This window comes from Maniola hyperantus, chromosome 16 (assembly GCF_902806685.2).
Source record: "Maniola hyperantus chromosome 16, iAphHyp1.2, whole genome shotgun sequence".
In the NCBI taxonomy this organism is placed as follows: Eukaryota; Metazoa; Arthropoda; class Insecta; order Lepidoptera; family Nymphalidae; genus Maniola; species Maniola hyperantus.
The window spans coordinates 10,425,769-10,448,405 of NC_048551.1; the positions used below are offsets into that span (position 1 = coordinate 10,425,769).

General features: G+C 37.1%; 1 protein-coding gene across 6 annotated transcripts in view; it reads right to left on the bottom strand.

Moving 5' to 3' along the window:
* Window positions 1-21,159, bottom strand: part of XNP (ATRX chromatin remodeler XNP) — a 32,527-nt gene extending 11,368 nt beyond the window's left edge. For 2 of the 6 annotated variants that reach the window (XM_069503820.1, XM_034976938.2), the window contains exons 1-23: window positions 17,569-20,504; window positions 17,072-17,148; window positions 14,036-14,217; window positions 13,226-13,344; window positions 12,818-12,855; window positions 12,087-12,284; window positions 11,643-11,748; window positions 11,167-11,259; window positions 10,764-10,904; window positions 10,263-10,379; window positions 9,151-9,317; window positions 8,729-8,892; window positions 7,461-7,598; window positions 6,623-6,798; window positions 6,045-6,166; window positions 5,246-5,369; window positions 4,827-4,895; window positions 4,217-4,352; window positions 3,211-3,397; window positions 2,317-2,429; window positions 1,675-1,783; window positions 1,018-1,189; window positions 518-730 (exon numbers count right to left, since the gene is read on the bottom strand). In XM_069503820.1, coding sequence (XP_069359921.1) covers window positions 518-730; window positions 1,018-1,189; window positions 1,675-1,783; window positions 2,317-2,429; window positions 3,211-3,397; window positions 4,217-4,352; window positions 4,827-4,895; window positions 5,246-5,369; window positions 6,045-6,166; window positions 6,623-6,798; window positions 7,461-7,598; window positions 8,729-8,892; window positions 9,151-9,317; window positions 10,263-10,379; window positions 10,764-10,904; window positions 11,167-11,259; window positions 11,643-11,748; window positions 12,087-12,284; window positions 12,818-12,855; window positions 13,226-13,344; window positions 14,036-14,217; window positions 17,072-17,148; window positions 17,569-20,274 — 5,667 coding nt within the window. In that variant the 5' untranslated portion in view covers window positions 20,275-20,504. Of the gene's footprint in view, window positions 1-517; window positions 731-1,017; window positions 1,190-1,674; window positions 1,784-2,316; window positions 2,430-3,210; window positions 3,398-4,216; window positions 4,353-4,826; window positions 4,896-5,245; window positions 5,370-6,044; window positions 6,167-6,622; window positions 6,799-7,460; window positions 7,599-8,728; window positions 8,893-9,150; window positions 9,318-10,262; window positions 10,380-10,763; window positions 10,905-11,166; window positions 11,260-11,642; window positions 11,749-12,086; window positions 12,285-12,817; window positions 12,856-13,225; window positions 13,345-14,035; window positions 14,218-17,071; window positions 17,149-17,568; window positions 20,505-20,967 lie in introns of those variants that run through there. The other 4 variants (XM_069503821.1, XM_034976939.2, XM_069503822.1 and 1 more) reach the window with 3 other exon arrangements.
* Between the last annotated feature and the right edge of the window lie 1,478 nt (window positions 21,160-22,637).

A 22,637-nucleotide genomic window follows, 5' to 3' on the forward strand; every position in this document is an offset into this window, starting at 1 on the left:
GAAAGACATTATGCTGAGCTGTACACCCATTTGGGATGGTGTCACAGATGAATACGTTACATTTGTATATTTTGTTTTTATCTGTGACACCAACAACAAATAAAAAAAAATGTATTTTCTTTCTTCTTTCTTACAACGGAAATTTAGTTTTCTAGTGTTAAAGTATTTGTCGTGTCCTAAATTATACTTAAATCCTGTGCAACATTTATATCAACTCTTTATTATAATACTACGTTATATTTATGTACGCATCACGTAGCGAAACAATATTCGAGTATGTCAAGCTGAATGAAGGGACGATGAAGCGAGTCTCGAACTTGCATAGCTTGTTTTTTTTTAAACAGATATAGCGAGCAAACGAGCAGGCGGGTCACCTGATGTTAAGTGATTACCGCCGCCCATGAACATTTGCAGCACCAGAGGAACCGCCGATGCGTTGCCGGCCTTTTAGGAATTTGTTGGTCCGCCCCTTGAATAACCCCATGTTATGTTGTGCCGGTCTGTCTGCTGATATTACCTGAGCCTCGTACTCCTTCAGGATCTCGGCAAACAGCCTGTCCTTGGGCAGGGGCGGCAGTTCCCGCGGCGTGGGCGGGTTGGGCTCGAACTTGTATAGCTCGGCTAAATCGTTTTCTGCGTAGTGCCGGTCGATTTGTTGCTCGTCGATAACCCGCTTTGATATGGCCTGCTTCGTCACTTGTCGCTCGTAGATTTTTTCTTCCATGGTGCCCTGTAAAAAAATTATGAAAATGTTTGGGAAAAAACGCAAAATCCCAAAAACCACTTGGGGAATTTTGGTCAAGCGCATGCATATAGTGAAAAAAAAATCCAGCCAGATTTGAAGATACATGTGAAAATGGATGGACTCAGGATTTATTACCGCTGCTGGTCAGTCAAGTACGAATTTCTTGCAATGCGTTTGCCTTGCGTTATGAGGTCGCCACTCTATCGCCAGGGCTGTGATCAGGATACCAAGCTCAATAACAACTCGAACCACGTATTTTTCAATACACTCACCATAGCCAGAAACCTGTAGACATAGCACGGCTTCTTCTGTCCGAACCGATACACCCGGAATATGCTCTGCACGTCGTGAGAGGGGTTCCAGGACACGTCGAAGATCACCACGCGGTTGGCTGCGACCAAGTTTATTCCCAGACCACCCGCTCGGGTCGATATTAGGAACAATCTAGAACAACACAGTTCACAGCATATCTATACAGATAAATATAATAAAATTTAAATGTCTGTATGTGATTTCGAAATAGCAGCTTTTATTAAAGTTTTTTGTATATTAGGTTCCCAAGGATTCGTTTCTCGACTGCGGCAAAGCCCAAAAGGAGGGTTATGTGTTTGACCTGTATGTATGTATGTCCGTTCTTATGTTCACTCGAAACTACTCAACGGCTCAACCGACGTTTATAATTGATACGTCATTCGATTTCTCTTGATGGTGCGGATTTATGCACTTTAATGTGGGTGAAAAAGATGCACTGCAAACTGAAGTCATGGTTTTTTTTTGAAAAATAAACTTTTTTTATTCGTGGATTTTTGATTCAATCCCACAGACCTTGTTTTGTGGTGTACAATAAAAGTAAATTCATTCATTCAACTTTCAAAAAATCTAAAACCACGAGGAGGACGTCGCAGAACAGAGCAAACTTTGATACATACCTAGCTCTAGGATTGTCTTCTCTATTAAAATTCTTGCACCAGATAGATCGGTTCTCACACGACGTCGACCCGTCCAGTCTGAAGTAGTCCACGCCTGGTGACCATGACCCTAAAATCATTACAAATTTGCTCAAAATCAAATTTTTTTTTATTCAATTAAACTTTTAAAAGTACTTTTGAATTGAAATGCATCTACCACTGGTTGGGTATCTTTTTCTTACCAATACGATGTAATGAGAAAAAAAGGACAAAAATTTAATTTAAAACTGTCAAACATTGTGACAGGTGTCAGTCTTGAGCATAGTGTTTAAAAATTTGTAGAGTAGCACTAAAATTTAGTCTTTAGTTTAAAAAATATTTTCCATCTCTTTTTAGCAATTTTCATATAATACTAATATTATAAATGTGAAAGTGTGTCTGTCTGTCTGCTAGCCTTTCACGGTCCAACCGTTCAACCGATTTTGATAAAATTTGGTACAGAGTTAGCTTACCCGGGGAAGGACTAAGGCTACTTTTTATCCCGGAAAAGAGTTCCCACGGGATTTTTAAAACCTAACTAAAAGGTATGAGGCGGGGGGACGTCCCACACAGCCGCACCCGCGATTGCCATCTTAACCTGTCGCGTACTATACTTATACTTACCGACATGCCCATTTAATTTCTCATCAACCCTGCCCTCTTGCGTCGCTTCGTCCACTTTGCCCAGGAAATGTTCTATTAGGTCTAACGAATACAGGGATTGTGAAAACACCAAACTGGAAAAAAGAAAAATTTACAATCCGCAAGTTTTATTTGAATGCTCAGGGCGTAAAACATTTTCGCGGCGAAATTTGAAATGCAATATTTAAATGCATTTTTACTGCACTTATCGATCGAATAAATTTTTTTGCAGTTTGTTATCATTTTAGGATCAAATTTCACTTTTCAAAAACCGGCCAAGTGCGAATTAAACTCGTGCACCGAGGGTTCCGTACTACAGTCATATTTTTTCCACACTTTGCCCAAATCAAAAACTATTACGCATTAAAAAACTGTTTAAGAATGTACAGGCAAAGCTCTTTCATAGAATAAATACCCTACTTGGTATAGTAATATAACTTTGAAATTTGAAAATACTAATTATTTGTTTATGAACACATTTTAATTTTTTTTTGTGATGTAACCACAAATTCACGGTTTTCGGATTTACCCCATTACATCTGCTATGAAACCTACTTACCTGCCAAATTTCATGATTCTATTCTAAGTCAACGGAAAGTACCTTCCTTTTGAGGTCATCATCATCATCATCATCATGATCAACCCATCACTACAGAGCACGGGTCTCCTCTCAAAGTGAGAAGGGTTTTGGCCATAGTCTACCACGCTGGCCATGTGCGGATTGTTAGACGTATACCAAATTGCCAAATTTCATGATTCTATTCTAGGTCAACGGGAAGTACCCTGGAAGTTTCTTGACAGACACTTTTTCCTTTTGAGGCACGGAACCCTAAAATAGTTAAAATACCCTATTGAGTGATCGCTGGTAATACTCACAGTTTATCTCCGATGGCCTCACACTGGCGCAGTATGTCGAACAGCAGCACCAGTTTATGCGAGTGCCGCAGGTCGTCCAGTTCGTCCTCACTAACCAGAGACATCCACCACTCTGTAGGGTTCTCCACCTTCGCTTGCCCATCGTTTTCCACTACCATAACGTCCTCCTCGCCATCCGCTGAAATAACTACAAACAAATATGTGATACTAGATGCCTGCAACTTCATCCATGTGGATTCAAGTGTTTTAAAAATCCCGTGCTCCCGAACTCTTTGATTTTCCGGGATAAAAAGTAGCCTATGTCCTTCCCCTCCCTGGGATTTAAGTTAACTCTGTACCAAATTTCATCTAAGTCAGTTAAACTATCGGGCCGAGAAAAGCTAGCAGACAGACAGACAGACTTTCGCATTACAATATTAGTATGGATACTAATATTATATTCACTTCACTAGAAAATTGCTATTTCGACATGTCGCGAACAATAGGCAAGCGCGCTCCAACCTAGACCTCACCATTGCTTTATTAGGGATGATTGTCCAGAAGAGCAAGCCTATTCACACAATAAAATACCGGCCAAGTGCGAGTCACCGCGCACTGAGGGTTCCGTACTACAATCGTATTTTAACGACATTTTGCACAATAAATCAAAAACTATTAGGCCTAAAAATAAACAAAAATCTGTTTTAGATTGTACAAGTAAAGCCCTTTCATATGATACCCCACTTGGTTTAGTAATCTTACTTTGAAAGTTGAAAATAGCAATATTTGTGCATGAACACATTTTAATTTTTTTCTTGTGTTGTAACCACAAATTTACGGTTCTCAGATTTGTCCCCTAATGTCAGCTATAAGACCTACCTACCTGCCAAATTTCATGATTCTAGGTCAACGGGAAGTACCCTGTAGGTTTCTTGACAGACCGACAGACAGACAACAAAGTGATCTTATAAGGGTTCCGTTTTTCCTTTTGAGGTACGGAACCCTAAAAAACAGAGTATAGTCTTACCGGGATTCGCTCGCGTCCCTCGCCGCGCCGAGCCTTTATTTTTGTTTTTCTTGGTCGCTTTCTTTTTCTTGCTCTTCTTCCGACTGTCGTCGCTCAAGTCTGACAAGCTACCTGACGATTCTTCTGTTGACGTTTCCTGGTACACAGTTATCAAATTAAACCCAAACTCCAAAGCATTATCTATTCAAATTGTATGAAGTACAGTACGCGGAAGAAAGTAATATATACCGACCTTTAGAAGGAGATAGCAGATTTGTAGAGCATTGTCTCTGTCGTTGAGACCGACAAAACATCATATAGGTATGAGTGACAGAGACAACGCTCTACAAAGCCAAAATGACATTTTTTTTAAATGACTGATGTACATTACTTTCTGCCGCGTACCATACGTAGTTTTGTTACAGTAGCCGGCAGGAAATATTATACATCGACTTTTAGAAAGGTTTCGGCTTTGTAGAGTGTTGTCTCTGTCACTGATACCCTATGTGACGTTTTGTCGGTCTCAACGACAGAGAGCGCTCTACGAAACCGCTATCTCTTTCTAAAGGTTGATGTACAATATTTTTTTATATTTTCATGCAGGGTACTGTAATCAATGTTTTCAACTTACGTCAGGTGTGGAGTCATCATCAATGAAATCAACTAACGAGCCCTCAGAATCTTCCTCTTCTCTTTCTCTCTGAAAAAAATATTTTTTTTTGTAAGATACTTCTCCGATATTTCTGTTAGCGGTTAAAGAATAAAAGCAACACCAAAAGGGTGAGCTTTGCGACCAAACCGACATAAGAACATGTAGTGGTAAAAATCCCTTCACAACTTTAGGCTGAGATGAGGAAAGGAATTTTCAATTATTAGTACATTAAGGGCCGATTTGACCAACATAAAATAAGTCGTATCCGAGCTTAAAAGTGATATTTTGGCAAGTTTTCAATACAAAAACTGTCATTACGCCCAATTTATTCCTTTTTTTTATCGCTGGGAAATGCGTTTAGTTCGTGAATACATTGTTATTCTACGGTTGCCGCTTACCTTTTTCTGTTGCATAATCTCGTATCTTTCCGAGTTGTATTTGAGAACGAGAGGATGGGTCCATATCCTTTGTAGCGATTGGAAATCTGGGAACAGGAATCCGGACGATTTGCCAGCTAGGGGTCTGTTGAGGGAAGATATTTTTTATAAAGTAGGTAAACACATAAAAGTGATCGTAAATGAAAATATAATAAAATCTAGATTTCAATAGAATACTGTTTGCTCTGCATTGTTATGAAACTCTTTAAAAAAATAATGAAATTTTAATGAGATCAATTTTATGGATTTTTAAATGACAAGAAATGTCCATATTTTTTAAATGACTGTTAATAGTATAGGTAGATACATTTTTAATGTTGATCAGAAAAATAAAAAATAAACTGATAAAGCCATCATACACGATCGCGCGTGAACTTTACTCATGGACGTGGTGACGTCATATACAAGCATATTGCGTAAGTGTGCGTGCCTATCAGAATCTCGCGAGCAAGCGCAAGCAAACGCACACATTTACATTACGCATACTGATACGAGTTACGACTTAAACACAAGCATGAGTGAAATGCACTAACTAGATACCAAAATAGTTTCCTCTCAAGTTTCATACAAATTGTGACTCCCCGTCTTACAGTTCTATAAGTTCTTAAGTATGGGTTGCCTGGAAGAGATCACTTTAGTGATGAGGTCGCCCTTTGTTTTTTTTTCAAGTGTATCCTGTATTCTCACTCTCTGTAATTTTATTAACAATAAATATATTAATTAATAAAATAAATAAATAAATAAGTTTTTGTGTGTATACCTTCTGGAATAATTGTCCAGGTAGTGTTGGTAGAGCTTGATCTGCACCTCGCTGAGGGTGATGAACAGTACGAACTCATGCTTCGGAGGAAGGAATGGCGCCAGAACCCCGTAGTCTCGCCTCTGTCACACAAAATAAAGAAAATAAAAATCGGTCCAGTGCGAGCCGGACTCGCACACGAAGGGTTCCGTACAATCGTACGAGAAATAAGACCTTTCTATTTTCATAGCGACCATTTTGAAATTCTCATTATTTGTTGTTATAGCAGCAATAGAAATACATATTTTCAGTGAAAATTTCAACTCTCTACCTATTACAGTTCACGAGATAAATAAATAAATAAATAATAAAGATTCATTTATCTGCAAGAATGTTTGTACAAGAAAGATGGAAGTTACACTACAGAGGCCATAACATTCTACTAAATTAATAGTGTGCAAATATTTTTGAGTGAGAATTTTTAAAATTATTAATAAACAGTCAACAAAATAAATTAAATTAATCGTCAAACAAATTTACGAGCAAAATACATAATAATAATTAGGCCCGCTGACAGACAGATGGACAGCCGATCTCACCTGCACGGCCCCGTCGAGCATTTTATGCAAGACATGGGAGCGTCTCTTCATGATGCGTATGTCGTGCTCGTTGGAGTCCGTGTACTGGCCGTTGGTGATGGGGTTCACGAAGCGGTTCAGGTACTCGTTGTATTTGCCCAGCAGGTTCGGCTTCACGAATTGCACCATGCAGTAATCTGTGTACAAACATATATTTTCACAAGGTCTGTTATAAATCAACTAGCTATGCCCGCGACTTCGTTCGCGTGGTCTATACAAATTTCAAACCCCTATTTCACCCCTTTAGGGACAGAATTTTCAAAAATCCTTAGTGGATGTCCACGTCATAATAGCTATCTGCATGTCAAATTTCAGCCCGATCCGTCCAGTAGTTTGAGCTGTGTTAATAGATCAGTCAGTCAGTCAGCCAGTCAGTCACCTTTTCCGTTTATATATTTAGATTTATTTATTATATCACTAGCTGATGCCCGCGACTTCGTCCGCTAAGAATTAGGTTTTTAGAAATCCCGTGGGAACTCTTTGATTTTTCGGGATAAAAAGTCGCCTATGTCACTATCCAGGTAGTTATCTATACCCATGCAAAAAATCACGTCAATCCGTTGCACCGTTGCGACGTGATTAAAGGGCAAACCAACAAACAAACACACTTCCGCATTTATAATAAGGGTACTGATAATAGCTATCTGCTTGTCAAATTTCTGTCCGATCCGGCAGCAGTCCATGGGGGTAAGAAAGCGCACCTCCACCCAGCGCTCCTATAGTCAACCTCACCTGCCCGCTATACCCCTTGCTGAACGGAGATTACAGAGAAAAGGAAATGTATTGTAAACCAACTTACACTCTTTGAGGTTATTCTGCAGCGGTGTACCGGTGAGCACGATGCGTCGAAGTGTCTTTACTCGATTCATGGCTTGCGACAGACTTGTCTTCTCGTTCTTGAGCAAATGCCCTTCGTCGCAGACCACTAAATCTGGCCCTGGAAAACGAACACAATCATCAGATCCTGACTCCTAACTTGGGACAGTTACCAGAACATTGTTCATTATACTAATTCGGTACTTGACGACTAGTCAAATCAGTAATTTTTTATCAAACGTCAAAACGCGCTAAAAGCTATTATGAAATACTGAAATGTGACGTTGCAATCATTTGACGTGCTTTTTTTAGTTTAATCGATAATTTAAAATAGTTATTTCACTTAAAACTAACAATGGGCGTGGATTTTACATATTTTGGAAGACCCTCTATTTAATAATCACTGAGAAATAATTTATTTTTGACACAGGCAAATACCCAATTGCGCACGGTCGACTAGTCGCCCGGCAACTTGGTGGACGGCGATTGTTAGAATCAGTAATTTATATTATGGAAGTCGCCGTATCTATGCGCACGAAGTCCCCGCAACTGCGTGCGCATACACACGGCAACTTCCATATAACATACAGATTCTAACGGTCGCTGGGCAACTAGTCGAACGAACACCTCTCCATTCTAGTTAGGTATCACCGACAGCAGGTATGCAGAGCATGCATGGAGTGTCAAGACACCGGAACACCAGGGGTCTCACGTACATCGGACGCCTACGTATAAGTCTGCGGCCTAGGTGGGAGCGAGTGCGTCTTGCGGGGCGGCCAGTATGTAGCACAAACTGTTAATATTTACAAGAAATGGAAGAAAGACGCACGGACGCGTCCTAATCGAGAGCGTGTCCCCCTGACCACCCCGCAGAACGCACCTGCTACCACCTGGGCCACAGCCTAAGTGCGGAAAAAACCCAGGAAGAAAAAGGAAAAAATCCTATCTTGGGTAAGAGAGCTCGAGTTATGGCAGAAAAACATTTGCAACATTTTTGATATTGATACAATATAAGATTGTTTCGTGAATTATTGAAATAAGTAAATGCTGGAAGCTCGTACAGTTAAAATTATGGCGTTTGACAGCTCAATATAGCCGGTTCCACAGATGATATACTACTTCTATGGACGGTTTGCTTTTGCGCCACCTGTCGGGATAAATTGGCAGTGTAGACCCCGTTGCCAAACGGAGACCCCGACATCAAACGCGCTCGGAGTTCCGCTCGTGCCTGGTACACCGTCCAACACATACCTGGGTCCACGAGGCTCTCCTGGAAGCTCTTGAGCATTTTCTTCTTGAACTTCTTGTTGTTGTCAGCGGAAAGGTTGCGGAACATCTCGTAGCCCAGCACGCACACACCGCCGCCACTGAACCACTGCTGCAGTTGCCAAGCGCGCTCCGAGTTCTGCTTGTACCTACAATGGATACCCCCATTTAACACGCGCCCACAGTTTCCAATACAGTCGAGTAACGGTAACATCTAGACAGAGCAATCGTGGGGAGTATTGAGGAGTGAGATGCGGAATGGATTGCCATATACGCCATTGTTATGAGCCACTGAGACAAATAAATTGTAGTATGCAGTAGTATGCAGTATGTGCACAAATGTGTTATTGAGCTGGGTTACATTTAGAAATAAATTTTAAGTTAAAGTGCAATATGAAGCAACTCACCTAGACAGCTCGTAGATGTCCACCTCGTAGTCTGAGACGGCGTGCTTGAGCCAGATCTTGAACTCGTTGACCCAGTTGAGCACAGTCGATAGCGGACACACGACCAACACTCTATTAACACGCGTCAAATCACTGTGAATTAGCAGCGTATGTGTCAGTGATACCACCTAGAAATATAATTTTTGTTAATTATAACTTCAATTTATTTACATTTATATTCTAATTTTATTTTAATTATTAGTAGCTGACCCGCCCCAGCTTTTGGGTGTGGAATGGATTTGGAATTTCAAAAATTATCACGTATCCTTCTTGTTTTTAAAAATTAGAATTAAAAAAAACGAAAAGCCCAAACGCTTTCTTGGATATAACTTGAAAAATGACAGGCTTTCATAGAAACTTTCATCACCTATCTAACCCAACTGCAAATATCTACCAGGTTTGCCCACCTGTTTGAAATTAATTTATAGTTTAATAAAAAACATCTTGTGAAAAATCCCTTCATGAATTTATGTTATTTCTGGTCACGTCTCAAAACTTTAATGATAATGATAAGATATATAATTTAATGATAATGATAATTTTTTGATTAATGATAACGATAAAGTTATTAATTTAAGGTTATAAATTTAAGCATTTCTATGTTTATCAACTTGAATCTGCTTTCCTAACTTATTCGTCACTGCACTCACTGTCGCTGCATACTGAGCAGCAAAATGCTAGCGCAATTTACATTCATAAATTGATAATCAATTAAACTAGAGTTCAAAATAGGGTGCAAGAGATTCACAAGGAATTAATTATATCTCTTTTGCTCAGTATTTGCTTACCTTATAATAAGCTGGCTATAGGCTATAGTCAACTTTACGAACGAAATCGCATATAAAAGACTCGCGACTTCGTCCGCGTGGACGACACAAATTTCAAACCCCTATTTCACCCCCTTAGAAGTTGAATTTTCAAAAATCCTTTCTTACCCGATGCCTATGTCATAATAGCTATCTGCATGCCAAATTTCAGCCCGATCCGTCCAGTAATTTGAGCTGTGCGTTGATAGATCAGTCAGTCACCTTTTCCTTTTATATAGTTACATAACATAAAAGTGTAAAATTGACCTGTAGCGTTTTGCCGAGTCCCATGCAATGTGCTAGAATGCATCCAGACCCCTTGTCCTTCTTTATTCGTTTCACACTTTCGAAGCACGCGTCCCACATGAACTTTATACCGTTTGCCTGAAATATGAATAACATTTTAACTCTTCAACTTCATCTAATAATCTATCCACGGAAAGAAGTCAGTATAGCGTTCTCCCTGTTACGTAATTTCATACAAATGATAAAGACAAAAATCTCAATGCGCGCTAACCCTTTTGAGTCACCAACCAATCATATAGATCATGATAACTTCAATTTATTTAAATTTATATTCTAATTTATTATTAGTTATTTTATAATATTTTTTCATAATACTATATTCAAGAGGCATGCTATTAGTTGTGTGTGTGTGTGGGTTGTGTTCGTGTATTTGAGTGTGTATGTGTGTGAGTTGACAAATAGGGGTAAATTATTTATTTTTTACAGCTAAATATACATTTTACTATAATTGCCGATTATTACCTGATGTGGTTTCAATTTTTTAACAAGTCCTTTATCAACCTCGATCAGTGGTTCCTTGGTTTCAGGATCGAAATCTAGAACGACTTTGTCCAGTACGATTTCATCCGGTTTACCTGACTCATCGAATTCCAGATTATTATACTGAAATAAAATTCATTCAAAATAAAAATCTTCCTCACAATAGATCTTTCTTTAATTATTTTATCATTGTGACCCATAAAAAAAAATGTAAATGTATTTTTTTAATCTAAAAAAATATTTGTTTGATAAAAAATATATTACTAAAAAAGTATGCAATAACAGAATAAATAGCATAGCAAGGATCCTGATAAAATATTATTTAAGTATGATATGTACTCCCAAAAATATATTTTTATGATAAAGATTTAGATTTTAACTTTACCAATTTCTGTCGTTCAGCTATTCGAGCGACCCTCTCTTTTTCTTCGCGGGCAGCCCTTTTCGTCGCTTCTTCCAGTTGGTTTTTACCCATCACCTAGAATAAATGATCAAATTGTTGACTTTGTATCCTTACCTTAGAATATTTAAAAGTAAAAAGTTTACAACTAAAGAATTTTGAACCACCATTTTTAGCAACATAATAAATAGATGCAGATGCTCTAATCAACAACAGTATCTAATACTAGCGACCCGCCCCGGCTTCGCACGGTAGTTTATAACAATTTTCGTTCGATTTAGGGATCTCTCATTTTTTTAAATAAAATATAACCAATGTCACTATGGAGTGATGTAGCTTTCTACTGGTTCAAGAATTTTCAAAATCGGTTCAGTAGTTCCAGAGATTACCCCCTACAAACAAACTTACAAACTTTATTGTAAAGAACAATATTAGTATAGAAGTATAGATTGAAAACATACCTTTCGTATATTCTTCCTGCCGTGCTTGTTTCTGCCTTCGTTTTCAGTTTCAGAGCCGGATCCATCGCTGTCGTCGACATTCTTTATACGGCGCCGCTTCTTCTTACTACGAACAATTATTTTTAGTTACTGTGGGTTCCAAAATTTTTGATCTGTATTTTAAAATTATTTAATTCTTACAATTTGTTAGATGCTGCTCAGCGACAGCGAGCGTCACTGTCGCTAATCTTTTTCTTCCGTTTAGACCTCTTACCAGTGACAAGAGTCATCGTAGGCAATGAATTTGACGTTGGGATATTTCTTGTGAGAGCCGCCGGCTAAGTCCGATGAGAAAAACATCGTGAGGAAACCTGCATGCCTGAAATCTGGCAATCCCCACATGGCCCCAAAACCTGGTGGTGGACGAAGTCGCGGGCATCATCTAGTTGTTTATAAAGTTCTTACCCTTCGTTGGACGACCCTCCAGACGCGTCACTGTCGCTAATTTTTTTCTTCCGTTTTGACCTCTTGCCAGTGACCGAGTCGTCATCCGACTCCTCGAAGTCACTGAACCTGACGTTGGGGTCCTTCTTGCGAGAGCCGCCCGCTTCAGAGTCCGATGAGATCGTCGCGTGCCCCTTGTTGCGACGTCTTGCTCTGACGCTGTCACAAATAACTACAGGTATAGCAGGTTACAGTGGGCAGGCGTCTGTCGCAGAATTAATGGCCGCTGGGATAGACTGATCGATCAACGCACAGCTCAAACCATTGGACGGATTAAGCTGAAATTTGGCATGCAGATAGCTATTATGACGTAGACATCTGCTAAGGAAGTTTTTTTGAAAATTCAACCTCTAAGGGGATAAAATAGGGGTTTCCCATTTGTGTAGTCCACGCGAACGAAGTCGCAGGCATAAGTTAGTACGAAATAAATTGTACCCCAAAAGCTTTTATTGTGCAACAGATTGACGTGATTTTTTGCATGGGTATAGATAAAGACCTGGAGAGTGACATAGACTTTATATGCCGGAAAATCAAAGAGTTCCTACGGGATTTGTCATAAACCTAATTCCACGCGGACGAAGTCGCGGGTATCAGCTAGTAAATAATAATTCTTTTTCTTTTAACTTTTTGTTGAAAAAGATGATTTTTTTTACATATACTTATTATTATTTTAAACATAGGAGATAACTTACGCTTCATCATCATCAGTGTCATCGTCGTCTTTGACATCCTAAAAAAAAAATTAAAAATCTTTTAAAAAATGGGAAAATTATAAAAAATGTATACATAAAAATATTTAAAAAAAAATGGGACAATTATAAAATAAGCATTCTTTACAATGTTAAAATAGGAAAATTATAAAAAATTTAAATCCGTCATCACTTTTATTAAAATTGTCTCACAGCAAATTTACCTGCTCACTATATCTCTCACATAAATATGTCTCGTTTTAACTCAAACTTAAGTCTGAGCAAAGTCAAAGTGCGCTCTATAGATTTCAGCCTCAGAATGAGATAGGTTTTGACCAGTCTATCGCGCTGGCCAAGTGCGGAGTAGTGAGCAGGCGATGGGTTGATCATAATGGTGATGAGGATGTTTACCTGCGAACTCTTAACGTGCGAACTCGACGAGTCACTTTCACCCAGTAAGTCAACTTTGGCGAGATGACCAATGCCGTCTCCGTTCAGATCTGATACTGACACTGCAGGCAGTTCCACTTCTGTAACAGAGTAGTCTAAATGTACAAAAGGAAAAGATGGCTGACTGACTGACTGATCTATCAATGCACAGACTATGTAAACGATAAAAAAGCTTGGATTTGACTCGCTCCAGCAATGCACGGGGCTGCAATGGCTTGTATAGTACGGTATAATAACATTGTAAATTGAAAAATTAAAAAGAGCAACCGCCGAGTTTCTTGCTGGTTCTTCTCGGTAGGAACGGCATTCCGAACCAGTGGTAAATTAAACCTGACTATTCATAAGCACTTTTAAAAAGTTTACATGAATAAAAAAACATTCTATTCTATTCTATTCTATTCTATTCTACAGCTCAAACTACTGGATGGATCTGGCTGAAATTTGGCATGCAGATAGCTATTTTATTTTTATTTTATGGAAACAAACAATTACAATTACATGAATAGTTAGTAAATATATAAAACACTTAAACCTAAACAGTCTCCAATGAAAAATTAATAATTATTACGAAACCATGTCTACAACTAAATAATTGGGTATAAGCACGCGCTATAACCAATTATATTTATTTAACTATTATTTAGCTATTAAGAAGCAGACATCCGCTAAGAAAGGATTTTTGAAAATTGAACCCCTAAGGGGGTAAATAGGGGTTTGCAATTTGTGTAGTCCACGCATTTTCAAGGGCCCATATTATTTTAGATTTCCTACCTTCCCCAACATCGCTATCTGCCAATGAGGCCTCTTCAGAACTGTCCTCAGCCTTCAAGAAGCCCTCCTCACTGATCACTTTGGGCATTTTGCTTTTCAGTTTTCTAGGACTATAAGTGCGGTCAGTTGACGTGGAGCCCCGCCGTCGTTGCTTCTTAAAGAGGGTTTCTAAGTTTGTTAGCCTGTAACAGACGGTTGTGATAATCAGAAAAATGGCAGTCAGTTTCTCGTCTTAAAACTAAATGATAAACTAGCTGACAAGGCCTGTTCCTCGTTTCTAATATGAACTGCTAGAATAAGGAATGCCCTCCTGGCTTCCGTTTTCCCCGCCAGCTACACTATTGGGACCTGCAAAAGAAGAGTGAATAAGCATTTCTAGGCAGGCGCGCTCCACCTTAGGTTGTACCTATATATATAGTACGCGGACATGTCCAAATGGCAATCGGGGAGGGAATGCCCCGCATAGCCCATGCCTTAACCCAGTGCAGGCGAGCGCGGGTGATGTGCGGGTGTGCGAAGCGTCCCCCGCCTCATACCCCAATTGCCATCTCAAACTGTCGCCGACCATACCATCACCTACTCTTTGCTGTGATCAGTCAAGCGCATGCCTATATATCTAGTTTAAAAAAACGTACAGCCTAAACCGCTGGATCTATAAACGGGAGATTTTGCATATAGGTTCTCCCTTTAATTAAGAGCTCCACTAAAAATATATATTTTCAGAAACTAATATCAAGCAAAGCCAGGGCGAATGAGGTAGTAAATCATGGGAATGGAAAGGAAGATGTCAATGCGGATATTCTGTATTCTGTACTGTTGTTGTGATAATGTTTGGACTTTAAAGAGTAGGTACGTGATTCTTAAAGTATTTTATTTTTAAAGCAATGGGGAGTGGTGGAAAAGTTCACAAAGCCCCTTTATAAGCTCTAGAAAGGCATCAATGGGATTTGTGGAAGAAAAATTCACAAATCCCCATTGATGGTGATTGTCAATAGGGATTTCTGGAATAACTCTAAAAACCATTTTTTTTCATATAATAATGGACAAGATATGTGCATTGAACAGTGCTATAGCCCCTACCAAATTGCTAGACAGCAAATTAGAAGGTCGGAGAATTCAATAGTAGATGCAGTTGAGTTGACGTGAGTTATCGAAAATAATCGATTCTACCAGCCATTAAATGTTGATTTGCCATCCATCTCGACCAAGCAACCAGGGTTGTAGATATAGGTGTCAGTATCATGTGAATGTGGATATTATAGGCTCTTTAATGTAGTAAGTTCCTTTCAGCAGTGACCACTTTGTTTGGGTAATGTGTGGAATCAGCTCATTAGAGCCACCTCGTCTCGGGCGATTAGGACTCTTTATATGGACTTCTATGAACGTCAGCGGATCACCTTACTCGCACAGCTCAAATATATGTGTTGCTGCTAGGTGTCTGCACCCACCAAGAAGGTATAGTCCGCGACAGGTCGAGATGGCAATCGGGGTAAGATCCCGCACCGGGTTAGCGCGAGTGTGCGGGGCGTCCCCACCCCGATTGCTATCTCGACCTGTCGCTTACTATAGGTACATCGATAAATCGCAGGTTCAAGATCAGTTAATTTTACCTATCGCCTACTGGAACTGGCGCAATGGAAGAAAATTACCGATTTTTTCATTCAAGATGTTCATGTGTCATTGAAATCGTAAGACTGAACTAAATGAACACACTATGCAGCGTACAGTTCAAAAATTTTAACTATTTATGTGACTGCTTAAATTGCAGTCATACCTACATATTATATTATCAAACTGGATATGTTAGAATTGATTAGGTAGACTTATGAGGTTAGAGGTATGAACACTACAGAAACTTACATGTACCTATCATTGAGTAAATGTACAACCACTTACAGTACACGGCCGAAAGTAATGTACATCGGCATTTAGAATGACATTTCGGCTTTGTAGAGCGTTGTCTCTGTCACCTATATGACGTGTTGTCGGTCTCAACGACCGAGATAGGGCTTTACAAATTTGCTATCTCCTTCTAAAGGTCGATGTACATTCCCTTCGGCCGCGAACTGTAGAATAGATTAGTTACATAGATAAGTTAAGCATAATTGACTGGTAATTTTATTAAATGTTCTCATAATTTGTAGTGTTGAGGGCTGGTAAAGTTCAGATTCCTCTAAGTTTTTGGGTTGCTGAAAAAGTTGGTTTATTACTGAATTCAAGTACTCAGATAGGTAATAAAATTAAAGCAGTTATATCCTATAATCTCTTACTATTGGTATCACCTAAGTAGATATTCCATAAAAATAGTGCTTTTTTATTCGGGTACAAGTTAGCCCTAGACTGTAATCACATCTGGTGGTAAGTGAAGATGCAGACAGCCTAATTTAAAAGGGGTAAGTACGCTAGTTTTATTAAACCTATGACCTATACATTATTATTTATTACAACACATCAAAATCAAATATATGTATAGTATATACCATACAATGCAAACCACAATGATGTATTGCACCTTGGGGTTGGACTTCATATTTTGTGTGTACTGTCCAATTCAGTTTGTGCATATGCACACAATAATTACAGTGTGCCTCTTTGACAGTCACAATTTTAAACTACAGATAAATGAGCATGTTGAATGTATTGAACACTATGATTATTTAAAACCTTGTTAGTAAATACTATCTTATAGTCTTCATAAATAATAACTATTAATTACAACACAATAATATTATAATGTAGTCTGTACAACACCAATAAAAATTAAGTATATTTGTAATACTTTATATGCCATATTGCACACCTTTTCCATGCATTAAAATATTTCAAATTGTACCCAACACCTTATTTCTTGTAATTTTCCTATCATTGCAAACCATGCACCAATTTTACACCTATTATAAAAACTCATTTTAATTTTCCCCAAAAATATGTTTGTACCTCTCATGCATGACTAACTTTATTAAGTTTTTCCTATCCTATCAGCATGATATTTTTTCACACGCAAAATCTGCCTTGCCCTAGTCACGAAATATTTACCCATCAATAACTTTGTCATTAGACTCTTGAGTATCTGAATTTTGGCTGCTGCTGCCAACCGTTTTAGAGCGCCCCATCTGTAAATTGTAACTTCTGTTTGAATGCATGTAAGTCTCACCCCTACAATACAGCCCTGACACTATCAGACATAATATCACCTGATCTACTTTGCCAATATTCAAGATCAAATGAAAAACCATAATATATTTGAATCAGTTTTTAATATCAGAGCCATACAATTAAACAATAACAATATTGTTATACTAGCTATTTTTATTAATTAAAAAGATACAGTTACTTTAACTTCAACTTCTGGAATACATTAATAAATCATTTTATGTACAAATTAATAAGTAAACTACTCATGTTATCATTATGGCATGTAGTTACACATGAACTGAAAAAGCTTAACATTAAATCTGAATACTAAATAAGAATTAAGCTTTGGATGATACACTTAAATCTAAAGTTAATAATAATGTTCACTTTCTTCTAACCTTTTGAAAACTGCTATTAGAGTTCTCTTCAGTATTTTCATCAACTTGGCTGTTTGTATTTTTGGCAGAGGAAGCATCTTCTGAAACAGCTTCTTTCTTTGAATTATTCTCATTCTCTAATAATGATTTCTTGCTTGTGTCACACTCTTTCATTTTATTAGCCTTAACAGAACTTTCATCTGAATCTGAGCACGGTTTCACATTATTTTTTATTTTCTGCTCCTTACTTTCATCACCTGAATTTTCTTTGAGTAGCGAATCTCTAATTTCTTTCAACACATTTCTCAGTTGTTCATCTTCAGTGTCAGAACTTGAGGAATATGTTAACAACATTTTTTTAGCATGCATACTTTCCATGATATGCTTCCTTTTGGAAGGTGGAGTACTAATATTTTTTGTTATCTTCTTGGGAGGTGTTTTATGGTTTTCATCAATGGAATCTTGGAGTAAAGAAGATTTTGATTCATCATTTTTATCTGATACTTTGTTTACAGGTTCAGGTGTTTTGTTATTTCTACCTTCTTTATCAGAGGCACTGTTCTGTTTTTCATTTTCGGAATTTCTTTTGTCATCAATTTTGGGGCCCGGCGATGGAGGATTTTCCTCTTTTTCTGAGCCAGAATCTTGAAGAAGTGCTCTTTTTACCTTCCTAGGTGTATCTACCAAATCTTTACTTTTGTCTGAATCAGAATCACGCAATAAAGCATTTTTAGCAGTGTTAACATCTGGTATGTCAGATGTTTCCAAACAGTTTTCATTCTTTTCCTCTAATTTTTGTACAACTTCACAAACAACACATCCATTTTGAGTAATTCTCTTGAGGTTTTGATCACAAAGATATTTTTCTGATAATTCTGGCAACCGTTTGACATTAATGGCAAAGTTCTTGGGTTTAAATTGTTTCACCTCTTTCCTTTTCTGATTCCAATATTCTTCTTCGTTTTCCTTAGATGACTCCTCAGAACTGTTCGATGCTTTATAGAGCTTTCTTCTTTTCTTGTCACTATGCTTTATTGGTGACTTGTCACGTTTTGTTGAAAACTTTTTTTTAGATTTTGTTGGAGAATCTTTTTTAGGTCTATCAAATTTTGTCTTGGGGTTTTCAACATCCTTTTTGATCAACTTGTCAAGACTCACACATCTTAGAAAGGGTCTTGGTTTTGAATCTTCATCATTTTCATTTTTTATTGTGTCTTCTTTGTTACTTTCTTCTTTTTTATCTGTATTTGAATTGTTTTCTTTGTCTTTAGTGCCGTCATTCTTACAATACAATTTTTCAGATTCTGATTCATTTACACTTTCTTCACCAGGCTTACTTTTATTATTTTTAGTGTTTGTTTCCTCATTGCTTGAATCATTCAATTCCACTATATCTACACAAGTTTCAGTTTGCCCTTTATTTGTACTGCCTTTTAGGGTATTTTTATTTTGAGTACTATCAATTCTTTCTTTACTATTACTAATGTCAATAACATCTTCCTTTTCCTGAAAGTTTTCAGTTTTATCTGTTCGAGTCTCATCAGAATCTTTCGAATCTCTTACTGAATTTTTTTTTTCTGTATTAACATCAGAACTTGGTTTGTTCTCATCACTATCTGAACTATCATTTATTACTTTAATATGCCTAAACTTTTTACTTTTTTCAGATTTATAAATTTTGGTGGATGGTCTATTTTTATGTTTAGTATCATTACTGATTTCTTTGCTTTTTGAACTTGGATGCTTCTCATTTGGTTTTTGTGGTGATTTTTTATTGGAGTTTTTTTTTGTCTCATTTTCATGGTCTTTTTCTGACGCTTCTTCGGCATTACTTTGTGTATCTTGAATTTCCTCTACAGTGTCGCTAACAGATTTTTTGTTTGGTTGGGTATTTTGATGTTCAATATTATTTGACTTTCTTTTTTCTTCCAAGACGTCGAGGTCACTTTGTGGTTGAGATGATGACTCATGATCCTTAAAAGAATCGATTTTCTTGTCACTAACACTCTGATCATTGTCTGATTGAGCGATGTCTTTTTCAGATTTTCGTTTTAAATGTTTGGACAATGACTTCTTAATTTGCGACTTACTTTCATCTACTATATCACATTCCATTGGTTTATTTTCAGATTTATCTAAAGTTTTATCATTACTACATTCAATATCTTCATGTTGGCCTACGCTCCTGTGTTTCGGAGAGCTATTATGCCCGTCATCAGAGATATTCTTATCAAGTTCTATGGATTTTACACTTCTCGAACGATACAGCTTACAGTTTAAAAATACAGGATATTTGTTTTGCATTGAAATAGGCATTTTTTTAGCAAAAACTTTTACAGATGTGTAATGTTTCATATCAACCTTCTTTCGTATTTGTAACCTAAGGGAATCGTACTCAATATAGTCGTAACTGATAACTTTATTCTTTTTCGTCGATTTGTAACTTGAATTCCCGCCATCACTTGTCGTTGGGTCCTGAGAAAGATCGATTTGCTGCAATACCTTTTTGACACCGGTTTCGACGTTTTCAAGAGATTTTTTTGACAATTGACAAATCAAAAGTACTTTGTTTGCGGCTTTTTGAACTGCGTGGACATTTCTTAATTTATCCTTGCGTATTCTTTTCTCCTTTAGATTGTCGGAACGAACTCTTAAATTCGAGCCGAGTTTTGATAAATATTCCATAGCCTCGCACAAAACGTCAGAGATGGGCACTGCGTCCGCCATTTCGTAAAATTGCTTATTTACACATTTACACGCTAAACTTAGGTCCGAATCACTTAAGAAATGCAAAAAGCTAAACTTTAAATTCAAATCGCAAATCAGGAATGAATTTTATTGAATTCCAGAAAAGTATTCGCGGTATATCAATAGGTAGGTACGCTAAGCAAAAAAAATAGAATAAAACCACAGAGTAAAAAATGTATTTTTAAAAATGCAGGCTATTGACACCACCTCTTTCAGTCGCTGCGACTTCAGTTTTAAATCTTATTAACTTTTCTAATTGGTTTGTGTAATAGCAATGCATAATAAAACTACAACAGTATTGATTTTTCAATGCACAATAATTAATTATACAGTCTAAACTAAGGCAAAGGGCAGTAAATCTTGGAGAAAACTAGCTCTTTGCAAATGTACATTGCATAGATCGGAACGTACCCTTTACAAATCCCTCCTAAACTTGGTTGGATTATAGGACAGCTATACATAAATATATAATAAAATAGCGGCAATGTTATACATAGGAATAATATTATGTATATACCACGACGTGCATAATTTCTCGCAATTTTCTAGTAACTTAAACGTTTGATAAAATGACATTATTTAGAGATAACCAGTCAGATATTTTTGTTAGAAGGGTGAAACGATACCTTACACCAAAACAAAAAATGTTGAAGACCAATTTTTTGTACTTACCTTTCATGTAAATGGCTGATCTAGCGTTTTACCGTTTAATTTTCAATAGATGCCACTTAACTATAATCAGAACACATCATTGTACTTAAAAGTACACAATAAACCTTAAATCATACACATTTTCCACTCCTAATCCAAAAAATCGGCGAAAAAGCAAGGTAGGTAAACTATCCAAAACAGTCGTGAAAAAGGCCCATAGACAACTAGACATACTGTGCCAAAGCGAGAATTAATAGAATAGACAGAGAAGGAAAACGAGCAATAATTTCAGTTTTCGGTAGTAGGTAATCAAAGAGTATATAAATAGTGATTTGCCTTTTAATGAGCTTTTTATCACAGACTACAGTGTATATAGGGAGACTTTTTATTAATAAACAGTACATGAGACCTAACTACATAATAAAATAAATAATATAATTTAACGGTACCTTCTTAATTTTGTATTCTTAAATCTGCATACTTTTTATTAACTAACTACCTACTAACTAATTTAAAGGTACAGAATGACAGATCATAGACATGCAATTAAAATAGCATGCTCATTTTAAGCATGCTTTTTAACTGTTTCAAATTGTTTGTGAAAAGCATAGGTACTCATTTTAAGCATGCTCATGGATAAGCATGCTCAAAGCCTATACTCCAACACGTCATGCTATAGCAAGCACTCTGCCAGTGCAGCATTTAGTGAAAATTGAAAACCAAGTGACCCATTGCCCGAACTAAATAAAATCACCTTTTGCTGGAATGCAAAGTGTCCAAAAATGACAATCAAGAAAGAAAAAGGAAAAAGGAGGATTTGGGTCTGTGCTTGCCAAGGAGATTGCTCTTGGTTCTGTGTCTTGATTGCTGACAATATTCTGTGATGACATTTATTTTTAACCGACTTCAAAAAAAGGAGGAGGTTCTAAATTCATCGGAATCTTTTTTTTTTTTTTTTTTTTATGTATGTTCCCCGATAACTCGAAAACGCCTAGACCGATTTTGAAAATTATTTTTTTGTTTGAAAGGGTATACTTCAAAGTTGGTCCCATTTCAATTTGGTGAAGAGCTGATGAACATCTTCGAAGATAGATACTGGAACTCCTCAACGGATATGAGTAAATTGCTCGCGATCAGTGTAATAGCTTAGTAAACAGTAGACTTTTAACCAGTCATAGCATAATTCCATGGGGCCACTAAAAATTGTGAAATAAAAAATTTTTACAAAAAAAATAAAAACCGACTTCGTTACACAAACACTAAAAATTGAAAAATAATTTAATTTATTACCGAATATATTATGTATACAAGAGTTAATATAGTTCCATAATAATATTTTTTGGGGTCGGTGCCAATGAGGTGCCATTGTGGAGTCCCATAAAAATATGAAGTCTAGACGATTCGCGCAGCTAAAGCTAATTGGCACCGGCACCAAAAAGTATTATTATGGAACTATATTAACTCTTGTATACATAATATATTCGGTAATAAATTAAATTATTTTTCAATTTTTAGTGTTTGTGTAACGAAGTCGGTTTTTATTTTTTTTGTAAAAATTTTTTATTGTCATCTGTCAATGCAATTGACACATAAAAGATAAAAGGATAAGACCACAGAGTACTTTTTACATATGGATAAAACTTAGATAAAAGCACAAGAGGGACAAAGACCACAGAGTACTTTTTACATAT